Source organism: Crinia signifera, chromosome 9 (assembly GCF_055691185.1).
Source record: "Crinia signifera chromosome 9, ASM5569118v1, whole genome shotgun sequence".
NCBI lineage: Eukaryota > Metazoa > Chordata > Amphibia > Anura > Myobatrachidae > Crinia > Crinia signifera.
Window position 1 is genome coordinate 40,708,152 of NC_139225.1, and position 23,240 is coordinate 40,731,391.

Genomic DNA, 23,240 nt, shown 5'->3' on the forward strand with positions numbered 1-23,240 from the left:
TTCCCAGGGAGAGCGATGTGTGTCCCTGTGCTCAGTGCTGCATTCCCAGGGATAGTGATGCATGTCCCTGTGCTCAGTGCTGTTCTCCTGAGAGTGATGTGTGTCCCCCCTGCCTGTGCTCAATGCTGTATTCCCAGACAGAGTGATGTGTGTCCCTGTGTTGTGTTCCCAGGGAAAGTGATGGTTGTCCTGTGCTGGAATGTGGGATTGTTGTGCCCTCTCACTGAAGTCTGGGGTAAGGTGATGTTTGTCCCTGTGCTGGGCCCAGTGTCTGTACTGGCTGGGGCTCCTGTGGAAGAGGCTGGTAGGTAGGAGAGAGTGCTGTGTATGCTGCCTGCCTCTCTATTCTATTATGATGCGGGTGGATTTATTGTATATACAGTGTGTATGTATGTGTATATTCAGTATGTACAGACGAGGCTGAAGTTGGCTTCTTATTCGGCCAGCTTCTTATTCGAGCTCCAGCTTCTTATTCGAGCTCCAGCTTCTTATTCGAGCTCCAGCTTCTTATTCAGAACAATCACTTTTACAAGGGTTAATGAATCATGGACCAAAAATGTGACTGCAGAAATCAACACAGGGGGGTTGCCTACATATGACCCACTTGCAATTTCTTTTGACCAACAATGATTTGGGCAGAAAATGGGCACAAAAATGGGCATGGGTCCCAGATATCATTTTGAATAAGTAGCTGGTGTCCTGCAAGGGTTAAACAGCATTGGTCAAAAAATATTACACTGGAAACCCACACAGGGGGGTCACTTACATATGACCCACTTGCCATTTCTTTTGACCAACAATGATTTGGGCATAAATAGGGCAGTAAAGTGGGCATGGGTCCCAGAATCATCATTTTGAATAAGTAGCTGGTGTCCTGCAAGGGTTAAACAGCGTTGGTCAAAAAATGTTACACTTGGAATCCACACAGGGGGGTCACTTACATATGACCCACTTGCCATTTCTTTTGACCAACAAGGATTTGGGCAGAAATAGGGCAGTAAAGTGGGCATGGGTCCCAGATTTCATCATTTTGAATAAGTAGCTGGTGTCCTGCAAGGGTTAAACAGCGTTGGTCAAAAAATGTTACACTTGGAATCCACACAGGGGGGTCACTTACATATGACCCACTTGCCATTTCTTTTGACCAACAAGGATTTGGGCAGAAATAGGGCAGTAAAGTGGGCATGGGTCCCAGATTTCATCATTTTGAATAAGTGGCTGGTGTCCTGCAAGGGTTAAACAGCGTTGGTCAAAAAATATTACACTGGAAACCCGCACAGGGGGGTCACTTACATATGACCCACTTGCCATTTCTTTTGACCAACAAGGATTTGGGCAGAAATAGGGCAGTAAAGTGGGCATAGGTCCCAGAATCATTATTTTGAATAAGTAGCTGGTGTCCTGCAAGGGTTAAACAGCGTTGGTCAAAAAATATTACACTGGAAACCCACACAGGGGGGTCACTTACATATGACCCACTTGCCATTTCTTTTGACCAACAAGGATTTGGGCAGTAATAGGGCAGTAAAGTGGGCATGGGTCACAGATGTCATTATTTTGAATAAGTAGCTGGTGTCCTGCAAGGGTTAAACAGTGTTGGTCAAAACATATTACACTTGGAATCCACACAGGGGGGTCACTTACATATGACCCACTTGCCATTTCTTTTGACCAACAAGGATTTGGGCAGAAAATGGGCACAAAAATGGGCATGGGTCCCAGATATCATTTTGAATAAGTAGCTGGTGTCCTGCAAGGGCTAAACAGCGTTGGTCAAAAAATATTACACTGGAAACCCACACAGGGGGGTCACTTACATATGACCCACTTGCCATTTCTTTTGACCAACAAGGATTTGGGCAGTAATAGGGCAGTAAAGTGGGCATGGGTCACAGATGTCATTATTTTGAATAAGTAGCTGGTGTCCTGCAAGGGTTAAACAGCGTTGGTCAAAACATATTACACTTGGAATCCACACAGGGGGGTCACTTACATATGACCCACTTGCCATTTCTTTTGACCAACAAGGATTTGGGCAGAAAATGGGCACAAAAATGGGCATGGGTCCCAGATATTTTGAATAAGTAGCTGGTGTCCTGCAAGGGTTAAACAGCGTTGGTCAAAAAATATTACACTGGAAACCCACACAGGGGGGTCACTTACATATGACCCACTTGCCATTTCTTTTGACCAACAAGGATTTGGGCAGAAATAGGGCAGTAAAGTGGGCATGGGTCCCAGAATCATCATTTTGAATAAGTAGCTGGTGTCCTGCAAGGGTTAAACAGCGTTGGTCAAAACATATTACACTTGAAACCCACACAGGGGGGTCACGTACATATGAACCACTTGCCATTTCTTTTGACCAACAAGGATTTGGGCAGAAATAGGGCAGTAAAGTGGGCATGGGTCCCAGAATCATCATTTTGAATAAGTAGCTGGTGTCCTGCAAGGGTTAAACAGCGTTGGTCAAAAAATCTTACACTGGAAACCCGCACAGGGGGGTCACTTACATATGACCCACTTGACATTTCTTTTGACCAACAAGGATTTGGGCAGAAATAGGGCAGTAAAGTGGGCATGGGTCCCAGAATCATCATTTTGAATAAGTAGCTGGTGTCCTGCAAGGGTTAAACAGCGTTGGTCAAAACATATTACACTGGAAACCCACACAGGGGGGTCACTTACATATGACCCACTTGCCATTTCTTTTGACCAACAAGGATTTGGGCAGAAATAGGGCAGTAAAGTGGGCATGGGTCACAGATGTCATTATTTTGAATAAGTAGCTGGTGCCCTGCAAGGGTTAAACAGTGTTGGTCAAAACATAACACACTTGGAATTCACACAGGGGGGTCACTTACATATGACCCACTTGCCATTTCTTTTGACCAACAATGATTTTGGCAGAAAATGGGTACAAAAATGGGCATGGGTCCCAGATATCATTTTGAATAAGTAGCTGGTGTCCTGCAAGGGTTAAACAGAGTTGGTCAAAAAATATTACACTGGAAACCCACACAGGGGGGTCACTTACATATGACCCACTTACCATTTCTTTTGACCAACAAGGATTTGGGCAGAAATAGGGCAGTAAAGTGGGCATGGGTCCCAGAATCATCATTTTGAATAAGTAGCTGGTGTCCTGCAAGGGTTAAACAGCGTTGGTCAAAAAATGTTACACTTGGAATCCACACAGGGGGGTCACTTACATATGACCCACTTGCCATTTCTTTTGACCAACAAGGATTTGGGCAGAAATAGGGCAGTAAAGTGGGCATGGGTCCCAGATTTCATCATTTTGAATAAGTAGCTGGTGTCCTGCAAGGGTTAAACAGCGTTGGTCAAAAAATATTACACTGGAAACCCGCACAGGGGGGTCACTTACATATGACCCACTTGCCATTTCTTTTGACCAACAAGGATTTGGGCAGAAATAGGGCAGTAAAGTGGGCATGGGTCCCAGAATCATCATTTTGAATAAGTAGCTGGTGTCCTGCAAGGGTTAAACAGCGTTGGTCAAAAAATATTACACTGGAAACCCACACAGGGGGGTCACTTACATATGACCCACTTGCCATTTCTTTTGACCAACAAGGATTTGGGCAGAAATAGGGCAGTAAAGTGGGCATGGGTCCCAGAATCATTATTTTGAATAAGTAGCTGGTGTCCTGCAAGGGTTAAACAGCGTTGGTCAAAAAATTTTACACTGGAAACCCACACAGGGGGGTCACTTACATATGACCCACTTGCCATTTCTTTTGACCAACAAGGATTTGGGCAGAAATAGGGCAGTAAAGTGGGCATGGGTCCCAGAATCATCATTTTGAATAAGTAGCTGGTGTCCTGCAAGGGTTAAACAGCGTTGGTCAAAAAATATTACACTGGAAACCCACACAGGGCGGTCACTTACATATGACCCACTTGCCATTTCTTTTGACCAACAAGGATTTGGGCAGAAATAGGGCAGTAAAGTGGGCATGGGTCCCAGAATCATCATTTTGAATAAGTAGTTGGTGTCCTGCAAGGGTTAAACAGCGTTGGTCAAAAATCTTACACTGGAAACTCGCACAGGGGGGTCACTTACATATGACCCACTTGCCATTTCTTTTGAGCAACAATGATTTGGGCAGAAATAGGGCAGTAAAGTGGGCATGGGTCCCAGAATCGTCATTTTGAATAAGTAGCTGGTGTCCTGCAAGGGTTAAACAGCGTTGGTCAAAAAAAATTACACTGGAAACCCACACAGGGGGGTCACTTACATATGACCCACTTGCCATTTCTTTTGACCAACAAGGATTTGGGCAGAAATAGGGCACTAAAGTGGGCATGGGTCCCAGAATCATCATTTTGAATAAGTAGCTGGTGTTCTGCAAGGGTTAAACAGCGTTGGTCAACAAAAATTACACTGGAAACCCGCACAGGGGGGTCACTTACATATGACCCACTTGCCATTTCTTTTGACCAACAAGGATTTGGGCAGTAATAGGGCAGTAAAGTGGGCATAGGTCCCAGATGTCATCATTTTGAATAAGTAGCTGGTGTCCTGCAAGGGTTAAACAGCGTTGGTCAAAAAATGTTACACTGGAAACCCGCACAGGGGGCTCACTTACATATGACCCACTTGCCATTTCTTTTGACCAACAAGGATTTGGGCAGTAATAGGGCAGTAAAGTGGGCATGGGTCACAGATGTCATTATTTTGAATAAGTAGCTGGTGTCCTGCAAGGGTTAAACAGTGTTGGTCAAAACATTTTACACTTGAAACCCACACAGGGGGGTTGCCTACATATGACCCACTTGCAATATATTTTGACCAACAGTGATTTGGGCAGAAAATGGGCACAAAAATGGGCATGGGTCCCAGAATCATCATTTTAAATAAGTAGCTGGTGTTCTACAAGGGTTAAACAGCGTTGGTCAACAAATATTACACTGGAAACCCGCACAGGGGCGTCACTTACATATGACCCACTTGCCATTTCTTTTGACCAACAAGGATTTGGGCAGAAATAGGGCACTAAAGTGGGCATAGGTCCCAGATGTCATCATTTTGAATAAGTAGCTGGTGTCCTGCAAGGGTTAAACAGCGTTGGTCAAAAAATGTTAAACTGGAAACCCGCACAGGGTGGTCACTTACATATGACCCACTTGCCATTTCTTTTGACCAACAAGGATTTGGGCAGTAATAGGGCAGTAAAGTGGGCATGGGTCACACATGTCATTATTTTGAATAAGTAGCTGGTGTCCTGCAAGGGTTAAACAGTGTTGGTCAAAACAAATTACACTTGAAACCCACACAGGGGGGTTGCCTACATATGACCCACTTGCAATTTCTTTTAACCAACAATGATTTGGGCAGAAAATGGGCACAAAAATGGGCATGGGTCCCAGATATCATTTTGAATAAGTAGCTGGTGTTCTGCAAGGGTTAAACAGCGTTGGTCAACAAATATTACACTGGAAACCCGCACAGGGGGGTCACTTACATATGACCCACTTGCCATTTCTTTTGAGCAACGCTGTTTAACCCTTGCAGTACACCAGCTACTTATTCAAAATGATGTAATCTGTGACCCATACCCACTTTACTGCCCTATTACTACCCAAATCCTCGTTGGTCAAAAGAAATTGCAAGTGGGTCATATGTAAGTGACCCCCCTGTATGGATTCCAAGTGTAACATTTTTTGACCAACGCTGTTTAACCCTTGCAGGACACCACTTACTTATTCAAAATGATGACATCTGGGACCTATGCCCACTTTAGTGCCCATTTTCTGCCCAAATAATTGTTGGTCAAAAGAAATTGCAAGTGGGTCATATGTAGGCAACCCCCCTCTGTTGGTTTCAAGTGTAACATTTTTTGACCAACGCTGTTTAACCCTTGCAGAACACCAGCTACTTATTCAAAATGATGACATCTGGGACCTATGCCCACTTTACTGCCCTATTTCTGTCCAAATCCTTGTTGGTCAAAAGAAATGGCAATTGGGTCATATATAAGTGACCCCTCTGTGCAGGTTTCCAGTGTAACATTTTTTGACCAACGCTGTTTAACCCTTGCAGGACACCAGCTACTTATTCAAAATGATGACATCTGGGACCTATGCCCACTTTACTGCCCTATTTCTGCCCAAATCCTTGTTGGTCAAAAGAAATGGCAAGTGGGTCATATGTATCTGACCCCCCTGTGTGGATTCCAAGTGTAACATTTTTTGACCAACGCTGTTTAACCCTTGCAGGACACCAGCTACTTATTCAAAATGATGACATCTGGGACCCATGCCCACTTTACTGCCCTATTTCTGTCCAAATCCTTGTTGGTCAAAAGAAATGGCAAGTGGGTCATATGTAAGTGACCCCCCTGTGCGGGTTTCCAGTGTAAGATTTTTTGACCAACGCTATTTAACCCTTGCAGGACACCAGCTACTTATTCAAAATGATGATTCTGGGACCCATGCCCACTTTACTGCCCTATTACTGCCCAAATCCTTGTTGGTCAAAAGAAATGGCAAGTGGTTCATATGTAAGTGACCCCCCTGTGTGGATTCCAAGTGTAACATTTTTTGACCAACGCTGTTTAACCCTTGCAGGACACCAGCTACTTATTCAAAATGATGATTCTGGGACCCATGCCCACTTTAGTGCCCTATTTCTGCCCAAATCCTTGTTGGTCAAAAGAAATGGCAAGTGGGTCATATGTAAGTGACCCCCCTGTGCGGGTTTCCAGTGTAATATTTTTTGACCAACGCTGTTTAACCCTTGCAGGACACCAGCTACTTATTCAAAATGATATCTGGGACCCATGCCCATTTTTGTGCCCATTTTCTGCCCAAATCCTTGTTGGTCAAAAGAAGTTGCAAGTGGGTCATATGTAGGCAACCCCCCTGTGTGGGTTTCAAGTGTAATATGTTTTGACCAACACTGTTTAACCCTTGCAGGACACCAGCTACTTATTCAAAATGATGATTCTGGGACCCATGCCCACTTTAGTGCCCTATTTCTGCCCAAATCCTTGTTGGTCAAAAGAAATGGCAAGTGGGTCATATGTAAGTGACCCCCCTGTGCGGGTTTCCAGTGTAATATTTTTTGACCAACGCTGTTTAACCCTTGCAGGACACCAGCTACTTATTCAAAATGATGATTCTGGGACCCATGCCCACTTTACTGCCCTATTTCTGCCCAAATCCTTGTTGGTCAAAAGAAATGGCAAGTGGGTCATATGTAAGTGACCCCCCTGTGCGGGTTTCCAGTGTAATATTTTTTGACCAACGCTCTTTAACCCTTGCAGGACACCAGCTACTTATTCAAAATGATGATTCTGGGACCCATGCCCACTTTACTGCCCTATTACTGCCCAAATCCTTGTTGGTCAAAAGAAATGGCAAGTGGGTCATATGTAAGTGACCCCCCTGTGCGGGTTTCCAGTGTAAGATTTTTTGACCAACGCTGTTTAACCCTTGCAGGACACCAGCTACTTATTCAAAATGATATCTGGGACCCATGCCCATTTTTGTGCCCATTTTCTGCCCAAATCCTTGTTGGTCAAAAGAAGTTGCAAGTGGGTCATATGTAGGCAACCCCCCTGTGTGGGTTTCAAGTGTAATATGTTTTGACCAACACTGTTTAACCCTTGCAGGACACCAGCTACTTATTCAAAATGATGATTCTGGGACCCATGCCCACTTTACTGCCCAAATCCTTGTTGGTCAAAAGAAATGGCAAGTGGGTCATATGTAAGTGACCCCCCTGTGCGGGTTTCCAGTGTAATATTTTTTGACCAACGCTGTTTAACCCTTGCAGGACACCAGCTACTTATTCAAAATGATGATTCTGGGACCCATGCCCACTTTACTGCCCTATTTCTGCCCAAATCCTTGTTGGTCAAAAGAAATGGCAAGTGGGTCATATGTATCTGACCCCCCTGTGTGGATTCCAAGTGTAACATTTTTTGACCAACGCTGTTTAACCCTTGCAGGACACCAGCTACTTATTCAAAATGATGACATCTGGGACCTATGCCCACTTTACTGCCCTATTTCTGCCCAAATCCTTGTTGGTCAAAAGAAATGGCAAGTGGGTCATATGTAAGTGACCCCCCCTGTGCGGGTTTCCAGTGTAATATTTTTTGACCAACGCTGTTTAACCCTTGCAGGACACCAGCTACTTATTCAAAATGATATCTGGGACCCATGCCCATTTTTGTGCCCATTTTCTGCCCAAATCATTGTTGGTCAAAAGAAATTGCAAGTGGGTCATATGTAGGCAACCCCCCTGTGTTGATTTCTGCAGTGAAATTTGTGGTCCATCATTCATTAACCCTTGTAAAAGTGATTTTTCTGAATAAGAAGCTGGAGCTCGAATAAGAAGCTGGAGCTCGAATAAGAAGCTGGCCGAATAAGAAGCCAACTTCAGCCACGTTATGTACAGTGTAAATGTATGCAAGCACAGTGTGTGTGTGTATATATATATATATAGTTTATGTGTGTATGTGCAGTGTGTGTGTGTGTACATTGCATATGTATGTATGTAAATACAATGTGCATGTGTGTGTTGAGTATGTGTGTATATGTTAGTATCTCTGTGTAATGGCCCATACACACTTAGAGATTTTCATTTCAAAAGACTTTGCCAAAATCTTTGATAGATATACCTGTCACCAAAGTAGTGCGTACACACTGAGCTATTTTCCCAAAGAGCGAGAGATTTTCAGGAGGCGAAAGACTTTGCTGAAAATCTTTCATATAAAAGGCGATTTACATAATGGGCTGGGTTTGAATACCAAGGGTGGGCGCAGGGTTTTATTCAGTGCATGTCTGCCTTTGGGGCCTGATTCAGAACTGATCGCTGGGCTGCATATATTCAGAGCCCAGCAATCAGGTAAACTCTGCCCCACCCAGGGTGAAATCCCACATATCTGCACGGCTGTGTTTTCATCTAATGATTTTCCCCTTAAGGTCCATACACACTGGGCGACTATGCCCAGCATGTATGTACAGCGTTGATTGCGTTCATCGCTGCGGGGAAAGCCGCTCAGTGCATACACACTGAGCGACTTTCCCCCTGCCCGGCGCCGACGGAGGGGAGAGGATGGCGTTGCATAGCGCAGAGCTATGCAAAGCCGTCCTCAACGCTGCTCATCTGCTGGTATTACCAGCAGATGAGCGGCTTTCCCGGTGATGATGCGGGACCATACACACTGGGCGGCTTTGAGCTGAAAGCCGCTCAAACTGGGTGTTTTGAGCGATTTTCAGCTCAAAGACGCCCAGTTTGTATGGGCCTTTAATCACACAGGCAAGAAATGTATACATTTTATAGGAAAAAGCTGGTAATGTATATACCTTGCTGGACTGTGCCAGCAATGTACATACTTTACCGGTTTTTATATATACATTGGTGGGCAGTGGCGACTTATAACTTGCTGGCCTGCACCAGCAATGTATACGGTACCGCCATTACAAAATATACATTGGTGGGCAGTGTCGGCGGTAACGTATACATTGCTGACCTGCACCAGCAATGTATACATTACTGCCATAGCATAATATACATTGGTGGGCACTGGACAGTGTAGGCGGTAACATATACATTGCTGGCCTGCGCCAGCAATCTATACATTACTGCCATTACAAAGTATAGATTGGTGGGCAATGTCTGGGGTAACATATACATTGCTGTGGACACAGCAATATATATGTTACTGCCTATTATAAAACATTGGTGGGCAGTGGTACTTTAATAAATATACATTGGTGGCAGTGGTGCAACTATATACATTGCTGGCCTGTACCAGCAATGTATATATATTGTGGGCACTACAGTCACCAGTTACATTGGTGGCAGTGGCTAATCACTTTGACTGAGTAGTAGGGGGGCGGGCCAGCAGGCGGGCGAGAGGGCGGGGTTAACAGACGGGGTGGACAATTACATTGCTCGTGTGTGCTGCAGACTCTTCTCCCTGCTCCATGCGACGCAGTCAGTGTCACAAAGCGGAGCAGGGGGAGGGAAAGGAGAGAGCACAGGGACGGGGAGATTGCGGGGCGAGGAAGCAGGGGGGCGGGGCGGACGGAGCGTGCAGCCTCTTCTCCCTGCTCTGTTCAGTGTCAATACGGAGCAGGGAGGGAGCAAGGGAAGCCCAGCCAGGCTAAAGTGCATAGCGCACACTGCGGGGCGGGACTCGGGCAGGGGAACAGGGCGGGACGGTCACTCGGGCTGAAAGTGTATCATCTTTCAGCCCGGCGGCCATGCGTACACACTCAGCGATGATGGCTGAGAAACCAGCCATCATCGCTAGACATGCTGGTAAAACCAGCCGACGGGGGACCTCGTTAACGATGATGCGGGAGCGCGCATCATCGTTAATCTGTCATCTGTGGTCCCTACACACTAGGCGATTTTCAGCTGAAAATCGCTCAAAACAGCCAAAATTAGCAATTTTCAGCTGAAAATCGGCTAGTGTGTATGGGCCTTAAGTAAGTACATTGGGGGTGATTCTGGTTGACCCACAAAGCCATGACATTCGCAGCTTTGCGGGTCCTCTAAACAGCGCCCGCACAAATGGCCACCCTCCCTCGCACGCCAGGGGGGGGGGGGGGGGGACACACGAAATCATTTGACCGACCATCGAATGATTTCTACAGCGCTCGCAGATCTTAGACACCTCTCTGGTGTCTTAGATCTGTGAGTCCATGTACGGGAAGCAGGAGGGCAGCTGATATCCACTGACATCAGCTGTCTGCCCCCCTGTCACTGCTAAAACTCCGTGGGAATGCCCAGTGCTGTGTGTGAGTGGCCAGCGAACAATCAATTCGCCATGGCTGCTCACACCAAGGGGCTGCACATGTGTGAAAATGTTGATGCACATGCGCAGTCGCTGAACATCGTTCCCCTGCGCAAACGCGGAATGGATGAGACCAGAATCAGGGCCATTGTATGTATGTATGTACAGTATGTAGAGCTGTGCCTTGTTGATTTCTGGGATGAATTCTCCTTCTACTTCCATTTATATCTTGATTTCATTTCACCTCCATATTTCTGAGTAGTTATTTATTGCGTGTATTGAGAATTGTCACCTCGCTCAGCATTTTGTTATACACAGTAACATACAGCTTCTGGTCCTGTAGGTGGAGAATCATGTTACTGGAGTTCTTTTGACCTCTGGGTGTGTTAATTTAATCTTGGCTACAAACAGCAGCTTGCTGGCACAGTGGTTAGCATTAATGCCATACAGCACTGGTTTGATTCCAGTCAGGGCCATTTTCACCTCTGTAGGAAATGGGAAGGGACATTACTGTGGCGTAAGGCGGTTAGGCACAGCAATGTTATATTATGGTGGTCTGTAGGGATCATCATTACCTAGGAAAGTGTTATCAATGCCCAATGCCCTGTGTCACATACTTACAACACGTCTCATTAGCACAACTCCGGTAATCTCTTATCGCATGGGTTGTCCAATCCTGCCAGCGGGTGCGTTCGTTCCCCACGCAGGGAGAGAGGGGACTGAATGCTCATGCCACATGTCAGCTTTCTCTCTCCTTTGAAGTGCGGCTCTTTGCAAAGTAGAAGTGCAGAAGGGCAGCGGGACCCAGGCTCCTGTCAGACCCCCTCCAACAGGCCCGAGTACAGAGTACCCACTCAACCTTCTTGGCACTATTGATTACATTAAGTGGGTAATTCAGAACTGATGGCTGCTGAATGAATTAGCTGTGATCAGGTAGATGCTGCCCCACTAGTGCAACATTCCAGCTTGCAAAATAATGTGCTGGCTGTGAGAATGGAAGTGTATGCCTAGCAATCAATTCCCAACTGAGCGAAAATGTCCAAAATACTCTGTTACAGGCTCACCATCGAATGATTTTTACACCTGGCACCAGTTATCACAAGCTAGGAGTAGCCATAGTCTAATGCTGGGTACACACCAGGACGACTAGGGCCCGATCCCCACAATCTAGATCCAATTCCGATCAATTGGATGTAGATTGTGTGCTGATTGGGCCCTTTTCTGACCTGCTGTGGACCGATCCGATGCGCGGTCCCGCGGGTCGGTCGGTCGTTATTGAGATCCTACCTGCTGCAGGTAGGATCTGAATGACGACCATACAGCCGGGTGCGGGTCGCCATCGGATCGGACCCGCTCACGGTGCACATCGTGAGCGGGTCGTGCCCCCCCGCGTCACCGTGAGCGGGTCGGACGAGACACTGACGACCCGCTCACGATGTGCATCGTGAGCGGGTCGTCCTGGTGTGTACCCTACATTACTCGGAGGCTGCGATGAAAACAGGCATATCCAGCCTGGACCTGACGTCATACACTCTCCCCTAAAACGCTACAGCATGCTTGCATTTCCCTAGGCACGCCTACCATTTTTTTCTGCCACGCCTGTGGTTTTCTTAGCTCTCCCAGACGCCTACTTCCTGTCAATCAACCTTGGGAATGGCTAGCGAAGGAAAAAGTACCAAGATTTCTTCACTAGCAGGCTCCGCGCATGCGTACCATGGGCCATACGCATGCGCAGTATATCGATAATTGGCCGCACTGTGAATGCGCACAATGATCAGTTCTGAATCAGCCCCCAAATACCTATATAGAGCTTTGCTGTTTATTACCTTTGCCGGTGTGTGGCTTTAACGGGATACGGTCATTGGGTCACCACCAGGTTGGTCGACAAGAAATAGGTCGACATGCAGATAAGTTGACATGACTTTAGGTCGACATGCAGTAAGGTCAACATGGTCATTAGGTCGACATGGGTTCGGTCGACATGGTTTTTTTTAAACTGTTTTTTTGAGCTGACATGTGCCGACACGCGGTATTTCATGCTCTACCATCCACTAGGGTGTCGTGGGAGAATAATTCCGAAGCATGGCGAGCGGACGACATACAGGTAAAAATAATAATTGAAGGAAAAAAAACATGTTGACTTTTTTACTGTCGACCTTACCCATGTCGACCTAATGACCCTGTTGACCTTACCCCTGTCGACCTACACTCATGTCGACCTTCCTACATGTCAACCTAATGACTGTCTAACAACTTGCTGGTGAACAACTAATCCACACCTGTTTTAACACATACCAGAGATGTATCATTACTATTCACAAGGGAGGTGTGTGTATCTGTCGTGCGACTTACAATAGTGCAAAGTGACTGGGTGCGATGTGTTGGTGGCGGGGAGCATAGGAACACATTACCTTGTTGACAATTTCCCTCAATTTAATTTACAATTCAATTAAATAAAATAAAAAATAAGGTAATAAGAAAAATGCTGGTGTCTAATTAGTATAAGCAAGGAGAAGCTAGATTACAGAAAGCAGAACTACTATACTAAGATAAACCGTCCTGACAGACTTTAACAAGGAAAAAAGTTTTCACAATGAATTAGAGAAAAACTCAGGAAAGGGAGGGGCAACAACAATACATTCCTAACCCATTACCTGTCATGTGACACACAGGCTTCCTCACCCCAGACACCTGGGACAGTGGGGTCTCCCTGACACCTAGCAAGACTGTATTAACCTCTTACACACAGGATTAACCTCTGACACGCTATCTTAAAACACCTGTTGGAAAGTTGCCACCTGGGCTGGAAATTCTGTGCTTTTGTTAATGTTAAAAAGCTCATTTGCCTAGCCCCAACCGAGTTTGAGAACCAGTATTCTATGATCCATTAGTTACACACATCTGTGAGCATGTACCCCCACGCTTATCTCCCAGGAGCACCATGTTGGTTAACAAACTATGGGCCTGATTCTGGTTCACTTGCTAAATCAAATTCTCTTTTTAATGGACAAAACCATGTGCACTGCATGTGGGGCTGATGTAACTTGTGCAGAGAGAATTATATTTGGGTGGAGTTTGTACTTCAAACTGATATCCATATTGCAGTGTAAAATAAAGCAGCCAGTATTTACACTGTACATAAACAAAATAACTCCCCCAGATCTAACTCTCTCTTTACATGTTACATCTGCCCCACAGTACACATGGTTTTCTCCATTAAAGAAGGAGTTTGCTTTTGCAAGTGAACCAGAATAAGGCCCCATAAGCAACTGCAACAGGATGGTCACACATAGATAACAGCAGTCCTGATAAATGGCAACTGAGGGAGGAGAGCACTGTGTCCATAGGAAAAGAGTGCATATTAGTAGTGCAGATTACCCACCGCGCATTACCAGAATACCCACCGCACTTTAGTACCACAGCATAACAATGCAGATTGCCCAACGTACATTAAGATAATCTACACTTTCAATTTGCACCATTAGTGCAGATTATGCACCATACATTATCGGGGCACATTTATACTGCCATTGGGGGTGATTTACATTTATTTGCATATAAGTATATTCGGTCTGTTCCGATGGTTTGGGGACTGCAAATGCGCGATTACGCACATGTGTGCCCACAAAAAATGGTGGGTGCACCCAAAAATGGTGGGCAAACACAGGCATGCAAACGCAGGCATGGCAAAGCCTGCATAGGGCGGGCGGCTGACGTCACAGAACGACAGCGCCCACCCCATTCTCGGACATTTCTGAGCCAAATAAAAGTCAGTGTAGACTGACATGTATTTGCGAACAGGGAAAAAAATAATTTGATGGTTGGCGACCATTTTTGTCCCGTCCCACTCACATGGGAATGGATGACGCATACTTTCGGGGGATTAGCGGGGGTGGCCGTTCATTTGCCCGGCAGATGGCATTAGCCTGCTCGCTAAGCAGCGAAAGACCGCTGCTTAGCAAATGAACCAGAATCAGGCCCATTGTGGTACAGATAAACAAGAGCACATTAAATATAGTTTAGGATCTGTGCGCAGTGCTGATATCTGCAGCAAGCGTTTCCATTCCACGAAAGCCTGCAAGCAACAGGCCAGCACAGGGATTTGTGCTGTGCCCACAACTTTTTTGGGGAAAAATAGATTTCAGCAGAGCTATTAAAAAAAAAAAAAAAAAACAGAAAAAAATCAGGACACCTTGGAGGAACTGCCTAATTTATATACAGTATATATATATGTACTAAAAAAGAACTTTCAAATAAAAAAACATTCTGCAAAGTTTTGGCTCAAGGCAGGTGAAGGAACCCGGTTCCTGATTATGTCATATATACAAAAGGTTCAGGAGTTCTTGCAGCACTGGCTGTGCCCAGTACCAGGGGAGGTTTAGGAACCGGCTCCCATATATGGACTCTGCTTACACTATGCAGAGCAGGGAATGCAGGACACAGGCATGTGTTGCTAGTTCAGACACGCAGCCAGCTCCCAGCACTCCCTATTATTAACCCTTCTCCTGCCCTGCTATGAGCTACTGTAGTACCTATGTGCCTCTTTCCAGAGGATCTGTGCCGCCCACTATATATATATATATATACACGATTATTAATTATGAGTGAAGGGGGGGGGCTACATTGTTCATCACATGGGGAAACATATCCCTGGTCCGAAGACTCCGAACTATAGGATACACAACGTTCTATAATAGTTTGAGCTTAGCCTCTTTCGTTGCCGGCTTCCTGTGCGACCGGCCTTGTCGCTTCCAGCCTTGTAACCCTTGCAGCCCTGCCACTGGAGTGCGCTGAGCTGGGCTGACACAGCACCCCGACGGGAAGCAGACGCGACAGAGAGTCATAGTGCGAGCAGCAGCAGGCTGGGGCTTTCCCCGCCCCCTATTATGACTCCCTCTCTCCCTGCTCGGCCTCGGATACTGCCTCCATCGGCATCCAGTCTGGAATAGGATCGGAGAAGGAATGTCCTAGTACAGGAGACGCTTGTTTTGCGCTTTCCATGCACTGAGCTCTGATGGGCACAGCCGCTACCTGACCGCACAACAGAAAGCAGACGGAGGGTGAGCAGCAGTTGTGCCAAGTCCCCTTATGACCAGTGCATTCGGGCTTGTGTGGGTTATCTTTGATGGTTGCTTGTTATTTGTATTGTTTACTTATTTGTCTGTTTATGTTCCAGTGGCGGCGGATCTGCCCGAGAGAAGTCACCACTGCAGGAAAGAAGACTCAACACAGGTAACGTGTATAAAGTGGGAACCTGTGAGGGTGGGTCTGAATGGGGAGGTGGGTTTACTGAGTATGTATTGGAGCAGTTTATAATAGTGCGAACTAGAGGAAAGGATCACAGCTTCAGCGCTGGCCAGGGGCAACGTTTTGGGGGTTCAGGATGCAGTGTTTTGTGGAAGTGGTCTGGACCACTCAGGGGGGCTACAGTGGTTGAGTGACATAACACGCAGCCGCTGTGCTCTGGAACATGACCTGGCTTCGCAGCTAAGGTGGCAGCAGGTAATGTGCGAGCGATTTGCAAATTTTTGTGGGCACATTGCAGGGAGTGACTCAGAGAGCGGGGTGGTCTTACCCAGTGCTGCGCGACCACCTCCTCAACCTAGCACAGGCAGTTGCAGTTTTGCAAAATTTGCAAAGCTGCAGCTGTGAGTCTGAATCAGGCCCTCAGTGTGAATTGAAGTATGTTTGTTAGTTTAGAGAATGTCCTGCTTTATGATGAAAATCTAACGACTGCATTAGACCGGGTTCTGGGCCTGAAGGAGTTAATACATTCAGGAAGTGAGAGAGAGGTTCTGCCTAAGCTCTGAGTGGAGCACTAGATTGGACATTGTAGAGCCAGAAGGAAAAGCAGGTTTGCTGTGCATGTTTTGGTCTTGTTTTTCACTCATCCGTTGCTTGTTTTTTTCTTATTACAGAGTTGACAACACTGGTGAGCAGGCACTACCTGGGCACCATGGCCGCTGACTCTCTCCTAGTGGTCACTGCGCTGCTGCTAGGCTTGTCCCGGGGATTTAATCTGGATGCAGAGAAGCCCAGAGTCTACGCTGGCGCTGATGGCAGCTACTACGGCTTTGCAGTGGACTTCTTCACCCCTGATGGCAACTCTAACTTCTTGCTCATTGGTGCCCCTAAAGCCAACACCAGCCAGCCTGGCATCACCCAAGGCGGAGATGTGCAGAAGTGCGACTGGAGCAGTGACCAGTGCCAGTCTGTTACCTTTGACTCCACCGGTAATCGAGATTTTGCTCCTAACGACCCCATTGAGTTCAAATCCAATCAGTGGTTTGGGGCATCCCTGAGAGCCAGAGGCAACAAGATCCTGGCCTGTGCCCCACTCTATCATTGGAGGACAGAGGTGAAGCCCGAAAGGGAGCCAGTTGGCACATGTTACCTGAAGGATGGAGATGACATTGTGGAATATGCCCCTTGCAGATCTAATTCCAAAACTGATGCCCAAGAACAAGGCTTTTGCCAGGGTGGATTTAGTGTTGATTTCACCAGTAAGGACAGAGTTCTGCTTGGAGGTCCTGGCAGCTTCTACTGGCAGGGCCAAATTATTTCAGACACTGTGGAAGACATTTTGAAGATGTACAACCCCAAAAAATACAGCGTCACCTATGCCAATCAACTGGCCACCCGCGCAGCTAGCCCACAGTATGATGACAGCTACTTGGGGTACTCTGTGTCCGTTGGGGATTTTGATGGAGACGGTGTGGAAGATTTTGTGTCCGGTGTTCCGAGGGCTGTAAAGACTTTGGGCATGGTCTCCATTTATAATGGCCTAAGCATGACTTTCATGTACAACTTCACCGGAGAACAGATGGCAGCTTACTTTGGATATGCTGTAGCAACCACTGATATAAATGCGGATGGCCTGGTGGACTTATTAATTGGAGCTCCACTATTTATGGATCGGGGATCGGATGGGAAGCTTCAGGAAGTTGGCCAAGTGTCTGTTTACATTCAACAAAACAAAGGAGGACTCCAGCTCCTGTCAAAACTGACTGGTTCTGAGCCATTTGCAAGATTTGGAAGTTCTATTGCAGCCCTTGGGGATGTGGACCAGGATGGCTTTAATGACATAGCCATTGGTGCACCTTATGCAGGAGAAGGTAAAAAAGGCCTGGTGTACATTTACAATGGTAGAAGCTCTGGAGTAAGCACCACGCCTTCCCAGATACTTGAAGGACAGTGGGCTTCCAAGAGCATGCCACCAAGTTTCGGCTACTCTTTAAAAGGAGCTACCGATGTTGATAATAATGGTTATCCAGATTTAGTCGTTGGAGCTTTTGGGGCAGATAGAGCCATATTATACAGGTCTAGACCTGTTGTCACTGTGAATGCTATTTTGGATGTGACCCCATCAATCCTAAATCCTGAGAGTAAAACATGTACCATTTCCAATGGCGTCCAAGCCTCCTGCTTTGATGTAAAATTCTGTCTCAAAGCCAGCAGTAAAGGAAATATTCCCAACCGCCTCTCATTTAAGGTAGAACTATTACTGGATAAACTTAAGCAGAAGGGAGCTGTACGACGTGCGCTGTTCCTGTTCACAAAGCAGCCCACCTACTCCAAAGACATGATTATAGACACTGGCGGGAGCATGCGCTGTGAAGAATTAACGGCATATTTAAGGGATGAGAGCGAGTTTCGGGACAAGCTGACTCCTATAACTGTTTTCATGGATTATCAGATGAATTATGAAGCCGCAGCTGATCCATCTGGACTAATGCCTATCCTGAACCAGTTCTCCCCGGCAAACCTAACCAAACAGGCCCACATTTTGCTAGATTGTGGTGAAGACAATATATGCAAACCAAAGCTAATGTTGGAAGTGGAAAGCGAGCAAAAGCAGATTTATATTGGAGATGACAGTCCGTTGACCCTGTTTGTTGATGCTCAAAATCAAGGTGAGGGTGCCTACGAGGCAGAACTTTTTGTCTACATGCCACCCCAGGCTGACTTCATTGGTGTCGTCCGAAACAACGACACCTTCTCAAGGTTGTCTTGTGCGTTTAAAACGGAGAATCAGACGCGACTTGTTGTATGCGATCTTGGAAATCCCATGAAAGCTGGAACCAAGCTGCAAGCAGCCTTACTCTTCAGTGTTCACCAGATGAGTGAAATGGACAATACCGTAAGCTTTGACTTGCAAATACAAAGCTCAAATCAGTATGACAATTCCAGTGAGAAAAAATCGCTGCAAATTGCCCTTGCAGTGTTAGCAGCTGTAGAAATAAGAGGGGTCTCTACACCCAATGAAGTTTTCCTGCCAATTGCAAACTTCGAGCCCATGGAAAATCCAGTGACGGAAGACGACGTTGGGCCACTAGTTCAACATATCTTTGAACTACGAAACAATGGACCCAGCGCTTTCAGTAAAGCCATTCTTACTATACAATGGCCGTACAAGTACAAAAGCAACACGTTGCTGTACATTGTTAAATATGAAATTGATGGACCTATGGACTGTACTTCTGATGTTCTAATCAACCCTCTCAATCTGAAATCTACTTCGCAGGCAGATGACAATAAAAATGACACCCGAAATGAACGCAATCGACGGGATCTTTTGGAAGTAGAAGGTGACTTGCAGACCCTCGGCTGTGGGATAGCCCAGTGTCTTAAGATTGAATGTCATGTAGAGCGGGTAGAAAAAGGAAAAAGTGCCATTTTATATATTAGATCAAGACTATGGACACCAACTTTTATGAACAGCGAGAACCAAAACCATTCCTTTTCCCTAAAGTCATCTGCCTCATTCAGCGTTCTACAATTTCCATACAAAAATATGAATCTTCCTGATATAAACAGTTTTACAGAGGTCACAACGAACATTTTATGGGTTAATCAGTCATCCAGCGCTCCAGTCCCGGTGTGGGTGATAGTACTTGCAGTGTTGTCAGGTTTACTGCTTTTGGCGCTAATGGTTCTCATAATGTACAAGCTTGGCTTCTTTAAACGAGTACGACCACCACAAGAGGAAGCAGAACGAGAGCAGCTTCAGCCACAAGAAAATGGTGAAGGAAACACTGATGCTTGAGTTAATCATTCCTTTTTTTTTTCACAGGAATAATTTCCAGCGGCCGGTTGATCTGTAAAAATGGCTGCCAGTTTAAAATTTCTGTGGCACTGTGGAGGCAGCCATTGTGTGGGCTGCACCAATATTCAGCTCCTGGCTAGAAAATAGTTACCTCAGTGCTGTATTCCTCAGTATTGCAGTCCCCTGATATATTCAGCCCACAAAATGGCTGCCACCGCTGTTTTGTAAATGAAAGATTCACTGTAATGTAAGCCTAATTCTGATACGTGGCACTTTCGCAAGTAAAAGAACACGAAACGGTAATATGCATACATTCTAGAGACTTGATAGAACTTTGAATTAAGTTAAATGCTCTTCTGGGAAGAACATGCTTTGTGTATCAATGAAAGCAGCATTGTGTGTAGAATGATCAGTCTGTCGGTTTAAGGATTTTTCATACAGAAGTAGTACACTTTGGTGTACACACATATATATATGGGGCCGCACAGCCCAGAAAAACTAATCTTCAAGCACCTACAGTAGTTAATAATATACTTTTGTAAGGCTTTTTTAATGTGTGAAACATTGCTTTTTTTAACACTGGGTATTATTAATTGGTACTAACATATAAAAGTGCAATAATTGATATAGATATTTGTGGTGTGCTTGTTGACAATGATAAACCAGCATCCTTTCAGACTGCCATTAACACCCCTTTCACATCTCGATTCCGGGTCCAACTCCGTCCGGCACTTTCACATTTAACTCGGGTCATCCATTATATAGAGGGCAACCCAGGATTAACCCTTCCTATAACCCGGGTCGAATTGCCAGCTTGGTCGACCCACATTTTAAGATTTGGTGCTTTCACACCACACCTCGAGCCGGTTTGACATGTCTGCAACCCGGAAATTACCCAAATCTGAGGTGCGTTGTGGAAGGCATATAAGATAATGGGTACATTGTTTTTTTTGTGAGGGGGGGGTGTTCCTAGACTGGTGCTCAAGTAACTGCATGAAAGTTGCTGTAACTCTGTCACTAACCAGAAACTTGATGCTTTTTGAACAGCACATAAAAAAATTAAGCAAATGATTTCATAACAGCTACAGCTTACAGTGCCTTTTGTAAGAGTTTCCTGCGCACCATCTTTAATTAATGTATATTTACTGCCTGAAGTAAACTGAGGGGGTCAAATATCCACTGTACCGTATGTTTAGAAAGGAACAAACACATTTCAGCAGTTTTACAACTGTTCTTTATAAGTCCCTTTGTACTTTTGACATTAGTTAAACTGTGTACACACTTAATGTTGTGTGTACCCAGCGACATTGTATGCCACGGGACCCGGTGGGGTGCCCACAAATGCATACACACTTGCCGATGAGGGCACCCCGCCTGGTCCTGGGAAGGGGGGGGGGGCAGGGGCCCTACTGCTCTTGTTAATAATATCGTCGTCTTGCATATGGAGGGTGCCCCTGACAACATGCAGGGTGTTCATCTTCAGCGATACAATTCATACACACTGGAAGATATTCTGATTTTGTCGTTCCGAAGCGAATCAGCAAAACCATTAAGAATGACGCCCAGTGCGCACACACCTTTAGAGGTTATAATATATATTACATTACTGCCAACATGATGTCATGCCAGAACATTTACTTTTATGTTCTGCAACAGTTGCTTCACTGTGGCCGAGATTTATAAGCAATGTAATAGTCGCAGGTTACAAAACTTGTGAGGCTGCACCTTGGGGAGTGACTAACACAAATTGTCTACTGTTTTCCTTTAGGAGTCTGCACGTTCAAATACTCCTAAATATCTTAAGCAATATTGTTCAGTAGGCAATTCTTATTTACAGCATCTATCATCTATATATTGTATATGTCTAGTGTCTGTGTGTCTCTGAAACACTGCCATCTGTTGACAGCGAGTGAAACTACATCTCTTTCTCTCCCCGAGACAACTAGCTTTGGCTTCGATCGGGCATACTAGCGTGTGTATGTTTATATATAACTACTCCTCACCTCTATGAGGTGAAATACTGCCAGTGACCACTAGAGGCCACTCATAAGACAAAATTACTTCTTTGTGTGCTAAAAAGATGTCATAACAGAAAGTGAAAGAAATTTCCGCAGGGACACTGATCTGTTTCAAACTTGCTGGCTATGGAAAGTGGGAGCTGTGAAGACAGTGACTGGAGGTGGGAGCAGATGGGGACTGGTGGTGGGGTGGAGATTTTTTAGGCTATAAACGGTCACAGCTCAAGGTAAAGTGCATTGCAGAAGCCTTAATTTTGACAGGCTTTTATCTAGTTACTATGATTATATCTGTCTTCCGAGCCTCATTCTACCACTATCTTACTGTACCACAACAAATGATTATAGCAACAGAAAAACAATCCGGCTTAATTGCATGTATTCTGGTTCTTTTGTTTTTGCATTAGACCGTCTAGCCGTGATGTCAGTAGTGTAAAGCGAAGCTTTGTATGCTAATTATTATTCCTGTACAGTGTACAGCGGGAGGGAAATCCTTCTCAAGTTTTTTTTTTTTAAATTAGAACTACTAATGGGCATATGTAAATGATGTGACCTGCACCAATGCGATTGTTCTAACATGCTAGCAAAAAGAAATAACACAAACATTTTTGTACATGCTTATGCATTTTATATTATAACGTTTCAGATGATATATGCACTGTATGACTTAAAAAAAAAAATCTATTTTGTTTAATGACCTTTATACTTTTATACTCCTACCGTGTAAGAGATCATACCACGTTCCCTTTGTGTTTGGTATATATGTCTCACTCTATAGTGAGTAATACTTGTAGAACCAATGAAAACTGGAAACAGCCCAACGTAATGATAGGAAAATTGGTCACAAGGTATCGTCTCATTGGTGGACTAGGTAGCACAATTACAAAGGCATTGGTTACAAAAATGTGCTGGGATTCTCTATAATACCCTGGTGTGTGCCTTCACTGCATGCATGGTTGTGCAAAAGCACAGCTCAGTAAAGGGTAGAACCTGTGGATGGTACTGTCAAAGTTCCTCACAGGCAGCCTGATTAGGCAGAAGGGTGGCTATCGACCATTGATGGTTTATGGCTGATGTTGAATACTTTTTCCATCGATGTGGGAGAACCAGATGGTTCCCCTACATCTATAACACAACAGAACAAATGTTTTTGTTTTTTTCTTCCAAGGTGCCGGGACACTGAGCATAGCTCCGCCCCTGACAACCCTAAAGGCCCGCCCCCATGTTCTGCTTGGCCTATGGGCCATTCAGTCAAAGATAAAGGATGACTATCGATAATTTCAGCTATTGATGGTTATCCATCACATAGTTTGTGACTATCGATGGCTGTATGCGGTATCGCCATCGATGCCGACCTCACCGATGGCCATCCCTAATTAGGCAGATACAGTCCAACAC

General features: G+C 45.4%; 1 protein-coding gene across 2 annotated transcripts; it reads left to right on the forward strand.

The window, feature by feature from the left end:
- The first annotated feature begins 211 nt into the window (after nt 1-211).
- Nucleotides 212-20,458, forward strand: ITGAV (integrin subunit alpha V). Of its 2 annotated transcripts, none has more exons than XM_083158975.1 (3): nt 212-304; nt 15,958-16,013; nt 16,700-20,458. In XM_083158975.1, the coding sequence occupies exon 3, from the start codon at nt 16,738-16,740 to the stop codon at nt 19,825-19,827; it is 3,090 nt and encodes a 1,029-aa protein (XP_083015101.1). In that variant the 5' UTR covers nt 212-304; nt 15,958-16,013; nt 16,700-16,737; the 3' UTR covers nt 19,828-20,458. The 2 variants fall into 2 exon arrangements, with proteins under 2 accessions (XP_083015101.1, XP_083015100.1); XM_083158974.1 differs by lacking the exon at nt 212-304 and adding an exon at nt 15,534-15,841.
- The last annotated feature ends 2,782 nt before the right edge of the window (nt 20,459-23,240 follow it).

Coding starts and splice junctions, on each gene's coding strand:
- ITGAV (XM_083158975.1), top strand. CDS start 16,738: ATGGCCGCTGACTCTCTCCTAGTGGTCACTGCGCTGCTGCTAGGCTTG.